The sequence below is a fragment of the Zingiber officinale genome, chromosome 9B (assembly GCF_018446385.1).
Source record: "Zingiber officinale cultivar Zhangliang chromosome 9B, Zo_v1.1, whole genome shotgun sequence".
NCBI classification, from domain to species: Eukaryota; Viridiplantae; Streptophyta; class Magnoliopsida; order Zingiberales; family Zingiberaceae; genus Zingiber; species Zingiber officinale.
This window is the reverse complement of record NC_056003.1, coordinates 120,180,043-120,198,061: the sequence shown is the minus strand read 5'-3', so window position 1 is coordinate 120,198,061 and position 18,019 is coordinate 120,180,043. Positions and strand designations below refer to the sequence as shown.

Genomic DNA, 18,019 nt, shown 5'->3' with positions numbered 1-18,019 from the left:
ATTTAATTTTGCATATACTTTATTTAAATGCTTCGCAAAAATGGTCGATCCGCCTACTAATTTCATTTTAAATTCATGAAAAAAATAATTTTAATTGTTTGTGCGTTTAATTGTGATCGCGGCGCAAAAGGGTCAAATAAAGAAAGACAAAACAAAAGTATTTCTAAAACAAAAGGCGATACTCTCTCTCTCTCTCTCACTCACTCTCTCTTCTCAGAAACCTCCCGGCCGCCTCTCTCTCTCTCTCTCTCTCTCTCTCTCTCTCGCTACTTCCTCTACAATCGCGCCAAATCTACCACCCCATGCCATCTTCTTAGCTCCACCTTGCAGCAGTGGCGTTCTGATCCGTTGCTAAGATCTCCTTCCGACAGTGTTCGTCTCTATCCTACTTTTTTTTTGTTGTAATTAATGCTTTGCTTTCTTCGCCTGTTGCGGTTTTATAGAGTTTCAGCTTATTCCATGGTTTTGGAGTTTTTTTCCCTTTTCTAGTCATACATGGAACGGTTGGTGAATTAGGTGTTGGTACGTGGTACATGTCGAAGCAGTTTGGTGGGCGCTACCTTGTTTCTTTTCCTTTACCTTTTCCGGCTAGGGTTTAGACGTTTGGGAGTGTAGATACCTGAAACGAGGGTTAAATGCGTCCTTGGAGTGTTATTGAAGAGAACAAGTTGTTCTTCTTTCTTTTCATATATTCTGAGTAGTTTCAGGTGCTTAGGTGCTATGGAATCTGGTCAAATAAGCTACTTCTTCTCAGCTTCGAGCTGGCAAGAGTAGTCGGGTATTTTTAATTAAATGCTGTTTTCTGATAAAGCTATCTGTTTGATTGAGGTGTAGCGATGGGAAAACTCTTGTGATTATTTTCATTGATGTGGCACATTTTTCTGAATCAACATTCTGTTTAGGATTTTGGAGCAGTGTCTCAACATTCATTTTTCTGAATCAACATCTTGTGATTACTTTCATTGCCTATGACATTAATGATTCCAAGTTAGCTTTCACAACGTCTAATTTTCTCTTTGAACTTTATGCAGGTTAGAATAACTCCTTCCATAGTAGTTAAGAGCTTGTAGGCTGTTAAGGTAGTTGCAAAATGGTTATGTTATTATATTTGAAATAGACGATGATCCAAAGTAGCACAGAACCTTTCACTGCATCTGCTGACCACTATTTTCTGATGGATTGATACTATATGTCATTAAGAAAACAAATGGAAGAGATACAATCATATTCAGATAACTATAGGTCATCTTCATCTTCAGCAAGTAGTCCAACTGGCAGACCACCACCAGGTGCATTCTTCTACCTGAGGAAACCAGGTACCTTGAGGAAACCTATTTCATTTGAGGACTCACCAGAATGGGATGATACAGAGATTGATGCTTGCCTAGAGGAAGTTGGTGATTCGATACATATAACAACCGCTACGGACTCTCCATCCTTGTCTAAGATAAACAGTGGTTCATTGACATCTCCATCATTGCCTGAGGTTCGAACGTCTTTTTCTGCTAGGAAAATAGCTGGGGCATCTGTTGTATGGAAGGAGTTGACTGTTACATTAAATGAAAAAGGGAAGTACTCAGACAAGGTTGTGAAAAGTTCAAATGGGTATGCTCTGCCAGGAACTCTTACTGTTATTATGGGACCTGCACGATCTGGGAAATCTATGTTGCTTAGGGCGATTGCGGGTATGTATCAAATTTAATGCTACTTCTGGTGACACGTTTAATATTGTGGTGAATTCTAGTAAAATCATGTTCTCATGAGAATTGAAAAATGTTTTCTATATTGTTGCGTCAAGAAAACTAAGCAAATGGTTGGTATTCCTGTATTTGTACAGATCAGATGTTATTTCTCAGAACCGATGATGAAGCTTATCCTAAACATGAATTGTTTTATCTTATCTATAAAAAAGTATAATTCGATAATAAATCATGTGACCAAAATCAAGAAGTTTTGTTAGGATGCATAACATAGAAACATGAAAAACAAAAAAATTGGCCCCCAAGGTGCAACGTGTGGGCACATGACATCTTTAGCATAATAGTCAGGGGTCGATTTTTAGAAACTGACGACCTGGGGTTTACTCCACCATGCGCCTAACGCCTGTGTACTTGCTTTTACCTCCCTCCATATCCGTAGGGCCGACACTAGGGAGGCTGTTAATGTAGCGGATCTACATTTTTTTTAATGAAAAACAAAAAGTTGACTATTTTTGGCAATTTACTAGTATAGATTTCTTGCAACATTGAGGATAAATTTTCTAGAGTAATATTGTGAGAAGATATTATCTTAATTTATCTTTATCATTTTTGAGAGTTTATAGATGGGGCTTTCTTTTATGTATTTCTTAGGTAAATTGCAAGATCCAGCTAGGATGTATGGTGAAGTTTTTATAAATGGGGTCGAATCACGCATTCCATATGGTTCTTATGTAAGTGATTAGTTACTTTTCCTTTTCTACACAGCTGTTCAGTTTTTTGGACATATCCGGGTAACCAACCCCCAAGTGGTCATTGCTCATACTTATTGTTGTTATGTATTATTATTGTTATCTTTCATTTATGTTAGAATCCTAGTGGTATCTTATTTTTTTTTAAATTTGGTAATTTGAATAAACCATCTATACAAACAAAAAATTTATGATGTGAACAAATCTTCATATAATGTTGTCAAAGTAATTAGATGGCATGGCATTTAAAAGCAGTTTCTTTTCTCAAGGTTTTCCTTGTTTATTTTTTCTTCTTAGACTTAACCCCAAAACAGAAATGACCTTTTGATGAAGTTAGGGACAACAATGAATCATGTACAAGTTAGGCAAAAAAGCATGATGCAAGATTTCATAAAGTTGTTTAGAACCAAAGCTCTCAAATAGGGAGGCATTAAATTGTGTTTAACCTAATGCAAACTAAGTAAAATTGGAGGTAATTAATGAGACATATTATTGGCGAGATTAATGTCTAATCCAATATGCAAAAATGCTCAGAAGTTTTATGCAAATGACATAAAATAATTTATCTATACAAGGAAGATGACAATGACCAAATAATCACAATAATCTATGGTAATCTAGTGCATAAATTCAGAGATATCAACCACCGTTTGGCCTACTTTCACTATTTAGATTGACTACCATGGATTTCTCAAATCCATTATGAAAATGCTTTGTCACAATGAGAATTTTCCAGGTCCTTACTATTTTTCTGATTGGATCTAGCTAATATTAGCATTTGCAACCCAGGATTATTTTCCAGGCATTTTATTATATGAAAATTTTTGAGAGTGTCTCACTTTGGGTTATCTTTCTTCTTCATTTTTTTTTCTTTACTTAGCCTTTAGACCATCTCTTTTCATGTTCCTATTTTTTTTCCTTGAAGTCTCTTAATTCTCAATTAATGAAAGCATGGATGAAATCTCATATTTAAAGGACAGGTTCGGTGCACGAAGCTCCCACCAATGTGGGGTCTTGGGGAAGAGTCTATTGTACGCAGCCTTATCATGCTCGAACCATGACCTCTAGGTCGCACATGGATAAAATCTCATATTGTGCTCCATAAATCATGGAGCGAAATAGAAACAATGACACTTAGTTGAAGGTGGAGGTCTGATGGCATCTAGGTCAACAAGGTGATGGGTGGAACTTTAGGAAATTGGTCATGGAGGGCACAGTGATAACGGTCTAATCAGTATATAGTATTAATCTTCCTTCTCTTCCATCTATCTCCTCTTCTTCCTCTTGTTGACCCCCCTTATCTTCTCCATCTTCTTCCAGCTCTTCTTCATCTTCTTTGTTTCCCCCTTCACCCCAGTTGGTATTAACCAACACTTAAAACCATCTCTTTTCAGCTAGCTACCATATCCCCATTACAAAAGCAGATTTTAAAATTTGGTTCAAGGACTTGTAGCCACTCTTGAAAATCAAAGCAAAAAATATAAGGTGATGTGGAAAAACTGATATATAACAAAGACAAGAACAATCTCAAGAGTGACAAAAGAGATTATGGAAAAAGCACAATATCTATTTATCAACTCCTATATCATTTGATGAACTTTAGCAGGATGCCACTTTGATCCAAAGAAAGGCTCTGAGACTACTAGGGTCTAACTTGATGAAGCTTGAATGGGCTTAAGATAGCTTGATCAAGTTAAGAATAATCCAAGTTAAGAATGATTAAAGTTGTTCCATGTGTTTATATAGGAGTTTAGAAGTACTAATGCCTCGGGTGAAAATGGTTACAAGTTTCATGGCTGTCAAAATCTTATCATTCATGATGCTTATGAGACGATATGTTGTAATTAACATATAGAACCATATTGTTCTTAGATATGAATTAGAAATGAAAATCACCATGACAATTTGGCCTAATTCAATATAAGTCAATACATATTTTATTTAATATGGTTCTAAAAATAACAAAGTAAATTCATTAGAAGCTAAATCTAGTCAACTAAAGAATATCTAACCCATGAGGAAATTAAATTAAACCCAATATATTAGAAATTAAATCAAATTCATTTTGAAATAAATCATCAATTTTGTGCTAATGTTACAAGCATAGAGTTTGAATAGAGTCAAATCTTGAAGTTAATGATGACATAAAAAGAAAAAAAAAATCTTGTCACATAGAGATACAAATATGTCACATATATGTTACAAGCATAAAGGTTGAATAGAGACAAATCTTGAAGTTAATAATGAAATAAAAGAAAAAAATCTTGTCCCATAGAGACACAAATATGTCACATAGAGACACAAATAGGAACTCAACACCTAACAAGGATTGAGAAAAATAATGACAATGAGGGTAAAGTTTGATAGTGAAGTGAGGTCTCATGTCTTTGAGAATAATGACCTTTTTTTTGTCAAAAATTTTTTGTTTCTCATTTCATTTTAATTTTTAGTGGGCCAATTAGAATAAATAATAATTTGTACATTATCATCAATTGAACATATTAACCTATATATTTTTTGTTACAATTATCAACTTATTAAATGTCATTTTGTGCATTGACATGGGTCAAATTTACCAATCCACTTATTTATTGGCATGTGAAATCATCTTGAGACAACAAAACTTCTCTTGATTTGTTCTTGAGTGACTCCATCACTCTGTCATTTCTTCCTTTCACAAACAACAATTGCGGTCTCGATTCGTTTGTTCGCAAGTGCTACCACCATCGCTAATTACTTCAATTTTAACTTTGTAGCCAAACACAACTGGTTTCTGTGAAAACAAAGTAAGCAATTCACTCACTTCTCCACTTCCTCTTTCGAATCTTCTGCCTCTTCTTTCTCCTCCTAAGTGCGTTCGGTATCGCTTGTTGCATGCTTGGTATGTCACAACATTAGATTTTTTGGATGGGGAATTGAAACTCCATTTCAGAACAAGATTTTATACCTTATTCCAAACTATTCAAGAAAAAGTAAAATTATTTTAAACTTGTATTATACTATTTTTTTTGAATTTTATGATTCACAGTTTAATACGTTTTAGATTCATTAATTCACTAAAATAATCCATGACACAAATTGATGATTTGACAACCTTAGGTAAATAATTGTAAAGTTTGTACTATAGTTGTCATTATCTATTTTTAGAGACCTCGTAAGGACTACTGAGGGTTTCGTTGACAAATCAACTGATTTGATATTAGATTGGATTTAGTATGGAGTTGGCTTGGATTCAAGTATTTTAGGCTTAAATTTTACTACTAATTATTTGCAAAATGTGATGATGAAAAATATATAGCAAGAATTTTTGCTCTCTTCGGTACTTAAAATAGTAATGCTTCTAGATATTCAAACTGTTATTGTGAAGCCTTTTCCTGCTTAGCAAGTAGTTTAAGTGATACAATTTGTTCCTCATCTTCTTAGTGTTGAAAATTTAATCCATCTATGTTCTAGCTTTTCCATGGTTTAATTTGTGTCATGGAAATGTGTCTTCATGTGGGTAAAACACAGAGCATCTACTAGCATTTTGTGGCATCATGAGAGTTTTATGCTTACTGCTTAGATCTCTATGTTATTTTTCATGCTTTGTATCTGTATGTCAAGATCTTTTGTAATTTCTGCAAACATCCTGCTTTACTATACCTCTATGCTCAATCAGACCTTTGCAGGGTTTTGTTGATAGGGACAATGTGTTGATTGAATCACTCACTGTACGTGAGATGCTATATTACTCAGCACTTCTGCAACTTCCTGGTTTTTTTTCTCAAAAGAAGAATTTTGTTGAGGATGCCATTGCCGCAATGTCTTTGGGAGATTATGCTGACACAGTTATAGGTGGCCATTGTTGTAAAAAAAATCTACCTAATGGTGAAAGAAGGCGTGTCAGTATAGCTAGGGAGCTTGTAGTGAGGCCACATGTTTTATTTATTGACGAACCACTTTATCATCTTGACAGGTTGCTCAAATTTCCTTTTAAAAGATCTATCATAAGAAATTAGTTGTGCATTTGATGATTAAGTGTTGATTCTTCTCTCAGTGTATCTGCACTTCTGTTAATGGTCACATTGAAGAAACTTGCAAGCACCGGATGCACTCTTATCTTCACAATGTATCAGAGTAGCACAGAGGTTTTTGGCCTCTTTGATAGAATTTGTTTGCTCTCAAATGGAAACACACTCTTCTTTGGAGAAACATTGGCTTGTTTGCAGGTGGATGCTTTTCTAGTTTAGTCTGTGCTCCTGTGCTACTCGAAATTTGCATTACTAGCATGTTATTTTTAATTGCAGTCACAAGACTGAAACTCTCTTGCAGCACTTTTCTAATGCAGGTTTTCCTTGCCCAATCATGCAAAGTCCCTCTGATCATTTTCTACGGGCCATCAACACTGATTTTGATAGGATAATAGCAATGTGCAAAAATTTTCAGGTTCCACTTTTAACATTTGATTTTAGTAATTAAGATAAAAGCTTGTGCATTACTACCGAATGTTCTTTAAGCACTGTATAACTGCTCCTTAAACGATTCAACAGGAAGACAATAATGATATCTCATCAGTAAACATGGATACAGCTGTTGCTATCCGAACCCTTGAAGCTACTTATAAATCTTCAGCCGAAGCTGCTGCTGCAGAATCAATGATTGTAAAACTGACTGAAAAGGTACATTTCTGATTCTGAATTTGTTTTTATAGACTTTGTCATGTACGACTTGTTCTGTTTTCTGTTATTGCTGGATGATTTAAGCTTGTACGAATAAACACAAAAGTTTAAACAATTGAATCTTTGAATGAATTATGCAGGATAATTATCTGATTTTTATCTCGGGGAGTGTGATTCTGTTGCAAATATACTCTTTTATTTGTTTCATCTCATCTACTTGCTTTTTAGTATTATCTGTATTTTTTTAGTAACATTAGCTTTAACATGGAAGAATAATACATGAGAAAAAAGATTCTAATTCCTAAATGATTTGACTTTCTATAGTTGTTTTAAGTGATGTGTTGAAAATTAGGGTGATTTATTTTTTACTTAGCCAAAAGGTGACCTAGCATTGACTTGTTGGGATATTAGCTAGTGTCGGATATTAGCTAGATGAAGACCTGAAGAAACAACTTTGACCTAAGATGGTCAGTGAATTCAAATATTTACCATTCAAACCATTTTATTTGATTATAACGTGGATTTTGATTGATAAGCTATAGCCAATGCTAAGGCATATCTAGTTATATGCATATTGACTTAGTCTTGTTTAGGGTTTTATGATAAATTTATAAATATAATTATTGTTCATGAAACACAATGCAATATAATAAATTTTTTTTTCCATAAATTCTACCTAATACCAAAGCATCATTCTAGGTTAGATTTTTTTGATGTACGTATTCCCTTAAATGGCGAGGCCAATGACCTCCCACTCGCCACTATCACTTTCTCGATCTTCTATTTTTCTTTTTCTAGTTGATCCTAGCTGTGAGTATAGGCATTACATGGAGTAGAGCCCCACTACGCACATCATCCCAATTGCACAATACCAATATTATAAGCCATATTGCTTTGCACTTCATCATGGTAATGATGATGATGGAGATCATGCCTTCTCAACGTCTTCTACTTTAATTGCTCCAATATCTGCACCTCCTCTCCACTTAAGAGAAAAACTAACCAATGCCAAGTGGTTTAAAGTGCCTCTGCTAGGAGCCCTTTCATTACTTATTCAGGAGGAGAAACAATCGACATCGAGTGATAAGATAGTTTTTTTTTTAAAATTTTCCCTATAAGGAAATTAAAATGAGGGACTAATTTTCTTTTCCTTTTCTTATTATTTTTTCCCTAGTCATTCTCTCTCTTGTAGACAACCTAAAATGGTCTTGGGGGAGAAACCACTAAGTTAGGAACTCTCTTTAATTTTCTCTTGAGGTTGAGGATAAGGCAAGTGATTTCGTTGGAATTATATCATTGGACTCATTTTTGAGGGATAAATAACTCTATGATGAAGTTGTGACTACTGTTATCCTTTCTTGGGGTACTAAGAGTGGCATTACCCTTGAATCTTTCATTTCTTTTTCAAGTTCGGTTAATGTAAGCTTTTGATGGTCCCTTTCTTATCTGTGAATCTAATTATGTCTGGTAGGATAAAATTGAACGTTCTTTGTATTTTAAGATATATTCATTTTCCTTCCATCATGAGTGATAAAAAGATCATACAACTGTTGTCTACCATACCAAGAGTAACATGAGGATGTGCTCTCATACAACCATTGTCTAATATGGGAAGAATGTAACAACATATCTCATTAGTATAAGATTCCAGTTGGGTAAGAGTCAAACATTTGTCATTAATTGATGATGGTGCTTTGACATAGCCACACCTTTGAAAGAACTCGCCTAAGGTTCTAGAGTAAGTTAGATCTTTTGTTAGGTTTACTTCTCGGTTGAGGGAAAATAAACGAAAAGAAAGATAAGAAAAATTAAAGGAAGAGAAAAGAGGAAGGAAATCAATTCCTTTTGTGGGTTTTATATTCATCTTCCGTGTAAGGTAAATATGGTACTTTGTAAAGGAGTATTACAAAGTTGAAAATCTTGCTCTTTCATTGATTTAACATTTATCCATTTGAGAACACGCAACATTAGTAAGGACATTTGTGGAAATAACAGTCATGCAAGTCATATTGTTTGAAAATTTTTCATGTTTTATCTCATCATATCATGCAGGAATAAAAAATATTGTTGCACTTCCATGTAATATAATGGGTGGGAAGGTAGGAATCCTATAAAGTCTTTATAATTTTTTTCTTATCCTATGACCCATGTACTTGTATGTATCTCTCTCCATATTCATGGGGCCGACATTAGGAGTGCCGCTAAGATAGCGGATCTACCTTTTTTCTTTTTATAATAATCTTCTTCTTCATCTTTGTCTATATAATGAATACTTGTCGATATTAAAGTTAGGGTTTAAGTTGTTTGTTGATTGTAATACTTGTATAAGGTCCTTACCTTTTATGAATATTAAAATAGTTATGCAAACAACTTTGTACTAAATGTGATGCAAAACCAAAATCGGCCCGTTGAACCACATAGAAACTAGATGAAGTTGGTGAAGCGAAGGGATAATTATCTCACGAAGATAAAAAAAAGAACCTCACTTATTATTGACAAAGTGGAATATATCATTAATCAAAACTTGAATATTATATATACACAGGGCACTACTTTTATAAATAAAATTCTAAATAAATTAGGAAATAAATACTATAAAATCAGGAAAACACGCTAGATCATAATTGAGAATACAATTGTCGATTAATTATTAAGAGAAAAATGTGATAACCCAAAATTATCAAATAATTTAACAATTTAGCAAACAATAAAATATTTCTTCAAAATTTAATTATCAAATAGTTTAACATAGTGATTCAATGCCAAAGATGGAGGAAGAGCGCACAAAACGTCACTGAGGAATTGGTCGCTCCAAAACCATGTTGGGTTCAAAGGGGAATTATTCCTTTTAGAATTGCTAGGTAGTCCTCTGTGTGTGTGTGTATTATGACTTTAAGGAATATTACAAGTTGTCTCTTTACCCTAAATGTATTTACACCTGAATCAGTTGCCCATAACAAACAAAAATTTTGGTCACCCAACGAACTTTGGTCAACTTAGCAAAAGTCTTAGCTCGACCTATTTAGTGTTTTATAAGTAAGGTTGTCCGAAATGCCATTTTTAATTTGCCAACACAATTTTTGTCACTCAAAATTGGCTATTGGTTCTACACTACTTGAAACTTTCATAAATCACTTGAGACCATAAGAATAAGTTCTGCAGGTGGCACCCCCAACCTATAAGTTAAATCCTATCATTACAAGTGTTCTATCTAAGACAAAATAAAAAAAGGCAAACACTACGACTCATTGGATCCATCTTCAAGCACGGTGCCATTCTTCAAGGTAGATGCTCTACATAGCTTCACATTCATTCCATTAAGTGCATCATGAATCTTACTCCATCTCAACATTAAAATTCTCTTGACAAAGGGTAATAAAGTTATCCTACGCATTCTTGACAAACATGTCAAAACCAAAAAATTATGCTATAAAATATCATGATCAAACATGACCACAAGCAAGGAGCCAATTTTCCGATATTTTTTTTTTTTTTCAAATCCCTCTATAATTCCTTCCCTCCATGTTTCTTCCCTTGTAAACAGGCTGGTTGTCTGTCAGTTTCATTGCTTGAATTACATCTAAAATTCTTTGAAGGTAAAAATGCACATAGGACAATTTCAACAACAACCATTCTGACACCTTGACATGTTTTTGAATTACAAGTTTCTGTCTCTCTTAAGAAGACTTTTAAAATTTCAAGTTTAAGCAGGCTTCAGGAAAATAGAAGTCTTTTGAGTGTACAGTAGCCAACATGTGTGTTGTTTTCACGGTATAATAAAATGCAACGTTAGTCTTATTGGAGCTGATTTTTGAAAAATAATTTTATGAGTAATGACTCGACAAAAGATTTGATTAAAGTAACATTTACCAGAGCATTTTTCCTTAATATGTTTTATTAGAGATATTGTTTTTAAATCATGTGGAACTTATTCTGCAGGAAGGTCCTTATCTTAAGAGTAAGGGTAAGGCTGGCAATGCCACTCGTGTTGCAGTGCTAACATGGAGGTCCTTGATGATTATGTCAAGGGAATGGAAGTATTTTTGGATCCGACTTTTTTTATATTTGCTTCTCACATTCTCCATTGGCACCATATTCTCCAAAAGTGGTCATTCTTTGTCATCTGTTACAGTAAGCTAATTTAACACTTCTAATTGCTTGGACTCATTAAATAGGATTTTGCATATTATTACTATACTAAAGCTTACATGTATGATATACTAATTTAGTCTCATATTTATACTTGTGAACTAAAAAAGATGATTTAGAAGCTCAACTGAGTGAACTATTATTACCATGGGTTTTCACTATTTTTAGCCAAGGATCAGGTCTAACAAAGTTAAGGTTAGTGCTGTTAGTTGGGGGTGATGTTATAATTAATTGGTAATAGAGAGGGTTTGGTTTGGAAAAGGTTGTTGCCGTGATTCTTGACTATAAGATACACTTAGGACCATGGTTTAAAATGTCGACCCTTGTTGAGGTTTTGGTCCCAGATCGTTCCGATACGATTTCGGTATCGTATCGTGTATCGACAATCGTGTTGTGTCGATACGGTTTCGATATATATATTAATTAGTAGATAAATATGTTTATGATATATAATTTAAAATTAATTGTATATTGATTTTATATAAATTTTTAATTATTGGACAACTTGGTTAGAAAAAATAATTAAATATAGTTTTTTAAAAGAAAATTAACTATTTATTCATTTAATTAATTATTCATTTAAATAATATAGATTTTAAATAGTAAAAAACATTAATTAAATAGTAAAAAATCTAAAATAATAAAAAAAAATCATAATATAAATCTAATTTATTAAAAAAATTAGAATTTTTTAAAATTTATAAATAAAATTTAAAATAATAAAAAATATTAGAATATAAATATGAATTATTATAAATTTTTAGAATTTTTAAGTAAAATTTAAAATAATAAAAATATTAGAATATAAATATGAATTATTATAATTTTTTAGAATTTTTAAGTAAAATTTAAAATAATAAAAATATTAGAATATAAATCTGAATTATTATAATTTTTTAAGAATTTTAAATGAAATTTAAAACATTAAAAAATAAATTTTTAGAATATTAATTTAAAAAATTAATTAAAAAAAATAATTTTAAATATATTTTATTGGGATAATTCAATTAGGATTTATAAAAGTCTATTCGAAATAGCATACCTTAGGAATTGTTTAAATTAATTAAATAAAAATTTAATTTAACACCATAAAACATTGTCGTGGGGATCGCAGGGGGCGTCCGGCAGCGCTGGAAGTGTCCCGCGACGCTTTCGGTGCCGTTGGAAGCTTCCCGCAACGCTTCCGCCAGAGGCTTCCGACGGCGCTGGAAGCTTCCCGCGACACTTAACTTAACACGGAACGACATTTCACTCCATGCTTAGGACCTCAAATCTTAAGTGGCAAATATTATAAAAATCCTAGCGTCTCAAATTGAATTGTTGACTAATTAAGTGAAGATATAAATTTAGACGAGCTTGGTAATTTTAATTTAGGAATACATATTTTGGGTTAGTGGTTTGATCTAATAAAGCTATCTAAGTCAATTCTTTGATGTGGTGGGATCATGAGCGTATCCTTACTGGTTAATATAAATTCAGTTATTAGACTAACCTCCTTGTTTCTCTCTCCTATTTATTTACTTTAAATGTTTAATTCTATCGTCCTGTCTTCTGAGTAGCTTAAAAAAACTTCTGTAAATTTTTTCTGAAGTTTGAGCAAAATTGCTTTTGCCTTGTAATAATTCAATGACAATGAACTAACTGCAATTACCTTACACATAATCACCAAACAGTATAACTTATATAACCAAAGAGGCTTTTTCCATGCTGTTGTCTAAAGCACGATATGGATTTTTATCCTAATACCAAGGTTTAAAATCTGGACCTGTGCTAAGATTTTCTGGATCGAAATAATACAATTTAGGTATCATATCAATATATCATGCAGTGACAATATGGTTTTGGTATTTTTTAAATATAAAATATATTAATTAAGAATAAAAATAATATAAATATTTAAAATGCAAAAATAAAAAAAAATAAATTTAAAGAATATATATAATTAATGGGATAATTTTATTAGGGTTTATTTAAGCCTATTTTAAATATCCTTATTATAGCTAGAAGTTGATTAAAATTATTAAACTATATTTATTTAATTCGGTTGCGCAATGAGTCCGTTGCAACTGTGGGGCTCGTGTGGCGAGTCGAACACAGTCGCTCGGCTCTTGCAACGAGTCCGCTGCCGCCACGGGCTTGCGTGACGAGTCCGCCTCAGTTGCGGAGTTCGCGCGATGCCTCTATGGTCTCGGGGATCGCGCTACGCCGCCTTAGAGGCTGTGGGGCTCATGCAACGCCTTTGAGGCCGGCCGTGGGCCTCGGAACCTCAGGAGTGTCGGTTTTGGTCTCTGGGCGGAATGAAATGTTTCGCCCGATATAAGCAGTTCAGCACGAGATTTTAATCACTGCCTAATACCCTTGACTGTGAAGAGCACTGTGATAAATTTTAGCTCCAGATGATTCATGTGGTATGATTTCAATGATTTTAAAATCAATCTCACAAGATATCTTCATTGATTTTGTCATATGTAATCATATAGTTGCAATTGTGATAGCATACTATTAAATACCTCTTAAAGAAGTCTAAGTCTTATCATTTATTTAATTACAGGTAAGAGTTTCTGCTGTCTTTGTCTTTGTATCGTTTATCCTATTACTCAGTATTGCTGGATTGCCTGCCCACATAAAAGAAATTAAGGTATGTTGGCAAATTTTGATGGTTATGTCATATGATTGTGCCTTTTTCCTGAGTTGATTGCCTCTCTGAATGTATGTTGGCAAGTTTGGCCTTCAAGCTATCTCTTAAATTGTAGTACCACTCATGAGAAGGTTCCTGTGCCTCTTCGACCTGATTTTAAACAAGCCTGTGGAATTTGATGTCTTATTTAGAGTAATGATGGGGCATCTATGTTTTAATATGTGAACATAGTTGCTAATATTTCATATTTTCATTTCAACTTTGTGAATATATTTTTATCCTGAAGTTGTATGATTAACCTATTGTATCCCTGAGACATGTCAATAACTCAGATAAAATCTTTGTGTATTCTATTGTTAAGGGTCCTTTGGTTCCCAAATATTTCAGCAAACCTCTCCCTATATTTTATACATAAACCTGTTTACTCTAATTTTTATGCAAAACAACAATTTACATCAGACACCACCTTTACTCATGAATTCAAATAACCATTTAAACATAACCATATCATCAGTTGATCACATCACAACTTCAACAACTACACAAGGAAAACCATCATTCATCACATCTGACAAGATAATTTAACTCTACACATTAAATTGAAAAACAAATCACCAATTCACCATATTGGAAAAAGAACTACCAATGAAAATAAAACATCACTCATCTAAAGAAAACAATAGTTTATTTAATGAATTTGCAATCGTCATGTAATAAAAAAACACATAACAACTGCCATCAAAGATAAAAAAGTAAAGATGCATCAGTGGTGCGTGGTGCGTGATGCAACAGTAAAATTAGTTTGCAAAGAAATTAATGAAACAGGGGATAACTATCTTACGCCAAGAGGAAAAAAGAAGCTTACACAAATTACTCAAATTGGAGTTTTGTTGAGATGATTAATGCATTGAGGCAACACTATTTTTATAGATTAAATAGTAACTAAATTAAGAAAGCAATATCACTAATTAAAAAATGAAATTTAAACGTGCTGTAACCAAATAAAAAAAACTCTTACTGGTTCCAAAATTAGAATAATTATTTAAAGTTCAAATTTATTCCTTTTTCATCATTCTCCTTTACGGGAGAATCCAACTCCAAGCTAGTTAATTTCTTTTCTTGTTGTTTTCAAGCTAAGGGAACAATTGCATCTTTAACTCTATTCAACAATATTTCTTCGGTATCTTTCTATGCAACAATTGCTCATAATTTTTTACTTCATTTCTTTCTTTTTTATTTGCCTCTTCCAATGAATGAAAAATGTCTCATTTTATCATAGGGCAAGAATGATGTACATGGCTGTATTTCTCAAGATAAGCTTTCTTTTTATGAATTTTTCAGACATTTATGAAAATAGTTTCCAAACAAACAAATATCAATATGTTACCCACATTTTCTTGCTAGGATTGTTTTTTTTTCTTTTCTATTTTTTTTAAAGAAAAATCCTTGTTCACTGGGAAACAATTAGCAGTCGGTCTTAATGCATTTCAATCTTTTTTTGCTGCTGATCATATATATATGTATGTAGGTATGTATGCTTATCGTAAATTTAAGAGCCCAAAGTAAGAGGCATACTATATTCCAAATAGGCAGTTATTGATTATTCTTATTGCTTCCTGAATAGTCAAACTTAGTTGTTCCATAGATCCTGCATCACTGTAGAAAATTCTTCTTCAACTCTAGCATTTAGTGGATATGCATCTACACTCATGCTTTGGCTAATTTGATTTCAGGTGTAACTTGACAAATAAGCTGAACCAGCAACATATTTGTACTCTTAAGTCTGCAAGTGACTGCTGCTGAGAAATCTGACCTATATGTTTACATTTTGCAGATATTCTCCCATGAGGAATCAAATGAACATACTGGGGCAGTTGTTTTCCTACTTAGCCACTTGCTATCCAGCATTCCTTTTTTGTTCCTCCTTTCTATTTCTACATCCCTTCCGTTCTATTTCTTTGTTGGGATGAGAAATGAGTTCAGCTTATTGATGTACTTTGTTCTGAATGTTTTCACGTGCCTATTAGCAAATGAGGCGCTTATGATGGTGGTCGCCTTGATCTGGCTTGAAAATTACAATTCCATTTTGACCCTGATTTTCATCCATGTAAGTGACAGCATATTCTACAACTAAACTTCCTGATATCTTCTACTAGCATTGAAGTGCATTCATAGTTTCCTGCTGTTACTATGAATGGGGTGGTTAATCTGACAGTTTGTTTTTCTAGGTAATGATGATGCTTGTGGCTGGATATTTGAAGATAGCAGCTGCCCTGCCAAGACCTATGTGGAAGTACCCTCTCTCCTATGTCACCTTCCACACTTACGCCATCGAGGTTCTTTATCACTCCCTACTCGAATTGTCCATCTCCGGCTCCTCTGTTGCCTACCTGTTCTGGAAATTCTAACAAGTTATTGAATAATATGCAGGGTCTCCTTGAGAATGAATACATTGGAACCTCTTTCGCTGTAGGACAGGTCAGGGCTATTTCCGGCGTACAAGCAGTTCATGCTTCTTACAACATTTCTTCTTCCGCGAGTTCGAAGTGGTGGAACTTGTTGGCACTGTTATCGATGGCAGTCGGATATCGTGTGCTCTTGTTTGTTTTGCTTCAATTTCACATGAGGAAAAACGTCCTCAGTTGTAATCTATGCTGGCTTAAAATGAATACTACAATGTCAAGGTGAATTTTAGTTTAGGTGTCTGTCTGTTTTATTCCAGATAACCGGATGAACCGAGATTGAAATTTATACTTGTTCACTTTTTGCATGGTCCCAAAGTAGTAATCATTTGGCAGAAATTGATCAAATGACATGGTTTATGTATGCATATGTATTATAAACAGATCCAAGGGTAGTGCAGAAGAAGAGTTTTTCAGAATGGTCTGGGTGTCGTCTTAGAGGCCTTGAGAACTGCCTGAATCTTATGGTCTACCATTGATGCTTAGCTGATGGGAATATTGCTAGTTTCAAACCATACAAAACTTTCTTAAGCTTAAACATTAATAGTTTAGATATTTTAGATTCTCAAAATCGGGCGATTGCTCAACAAACACTTTCTTAATGAATCCATTTAGGAATATCGATTTGAAACAATTTAAATCTTTTATAACTCCTGGTAAAAGATGAAACCCTCACTTTAGTGGCCCACACAATAGCGTATATAGAGGGAATCAACCTCGGATTTATATGTGGTAACACCTCTGCCTGAGCTATCTGCACGAGCTCGTGGAGGCTTTGAATCTTTTATAATCGAACATATACTAAAAGCATCCGGATAGATTCTAGAGCTATAGGAGGATAAGTATTTCATAATCTAATCTTTCAACTTAGTTGAAATCTCGGGCTACTAGAGTCTACCCTTTCCTAACCATGATTCCTTTATCATCCAACTTGTTCTTATTTTTTTGGTAAATAAAAAAATATTAAATAAAAAAAAGGGATACAATCCGGATTAGGCAGGCCTAATCACCATCATATGTGATCCCATAGCCTAGAGAGCTACTTATGTCTGATACAACATCAAATCAAAATGTACTCTCAATGATTGGTATACATGAGTTTACACAATCCCGAAGATCCTCTCAATATCTAATTGTCCATCTCCAAAGAAACTTTTATTCCTCACTCGCCAAATATAGTGAATCATGGAAGACAAGGCTAAGTGACCGGCCTTTGTTAACACCTTACTCCCTCAATAATATCACCTAAAGACTCGCATCTGCCTATATTCATATCTCCTGTCGCATATGAAGTCAATCTATAATCCATCTCTATAACTCTACAATAGGGGGAACCCAAAGAAAAGATCCTCCTGTGACTCTATCACCTTACGGCAGAAGGTGCAATGTTGATCCTCTAAATACTCATGTCTGTGTCTAGTGGGGAGACGTAGCTGCGCCAGTATCTAGAATGTAACTGCATGACTTAGCTGAATATATGTTTTCCACACTGTTTGGACCCATGACTTTTTAGGACTAGGTTGTCTAAAGAAGTCATAAGCTTGAGTCATTTTATTGTCCTGTGCAAACCAATCTGCCATTATCTGTCTAGCAACCTTTGGTGTCCCAACAACCAATAAGATAAGATCCCATATTCGAAGCAACTGCTTAATCAGTGAAGAAT

The 18,019-nt window shown here is 33.8% G+C and overlaps 1 protein-coding gene across 2 annotated transcripts; it reads left to right on the top strand.

Moving 5' to 3' along the window:
- The first annotated feature begins 145 nt into the window (after window positions 1–145).
- Window positions 146–16,664, top strand: LOC122023357 (ABC transporter G family member 3). 2 transcript variants are annotated; one of them, XM_042581413.1, is made up of 12 exons: window positions 146–372; window positions 1,032–1,685; window positions 2,352–2,431; window positions 6,118–6,404; window positions 6,486–6,657; window positions 6,761–6,874; window positions 6,979–7,107; window positions 11,047–11,238; window positions 13,808–13,894; window positions 15,729–16,001; window positions 16,123–16,230; window positions 16,325–16,664. In XM_042581413.1, the coding sequence occupies exons 2-12, from the start codon at window positions 1,190–1,192 to the stop codon at window positions 16,580–16,582; spliced, it is 2,196 nt and encodes a 731-aa protein (XP_042437347.1). In that variant the 5' UTR covers window positions 146–372; window positions 1,032–1,189; the 3' UTR covers window positions 16,583–16,664. The 2 variants fall into 2 exon arrangements, with proteins under 2 accessions (XP_042437347.1, XP_042437348.1); XM_042581414.1 differs by lacking the exon at window positions 146–372 and adding an exon at window positions 385–778.
- The last annotated feature ends 1,355 nt before the right edge of the window (window positions 16,665–18,019 follow it).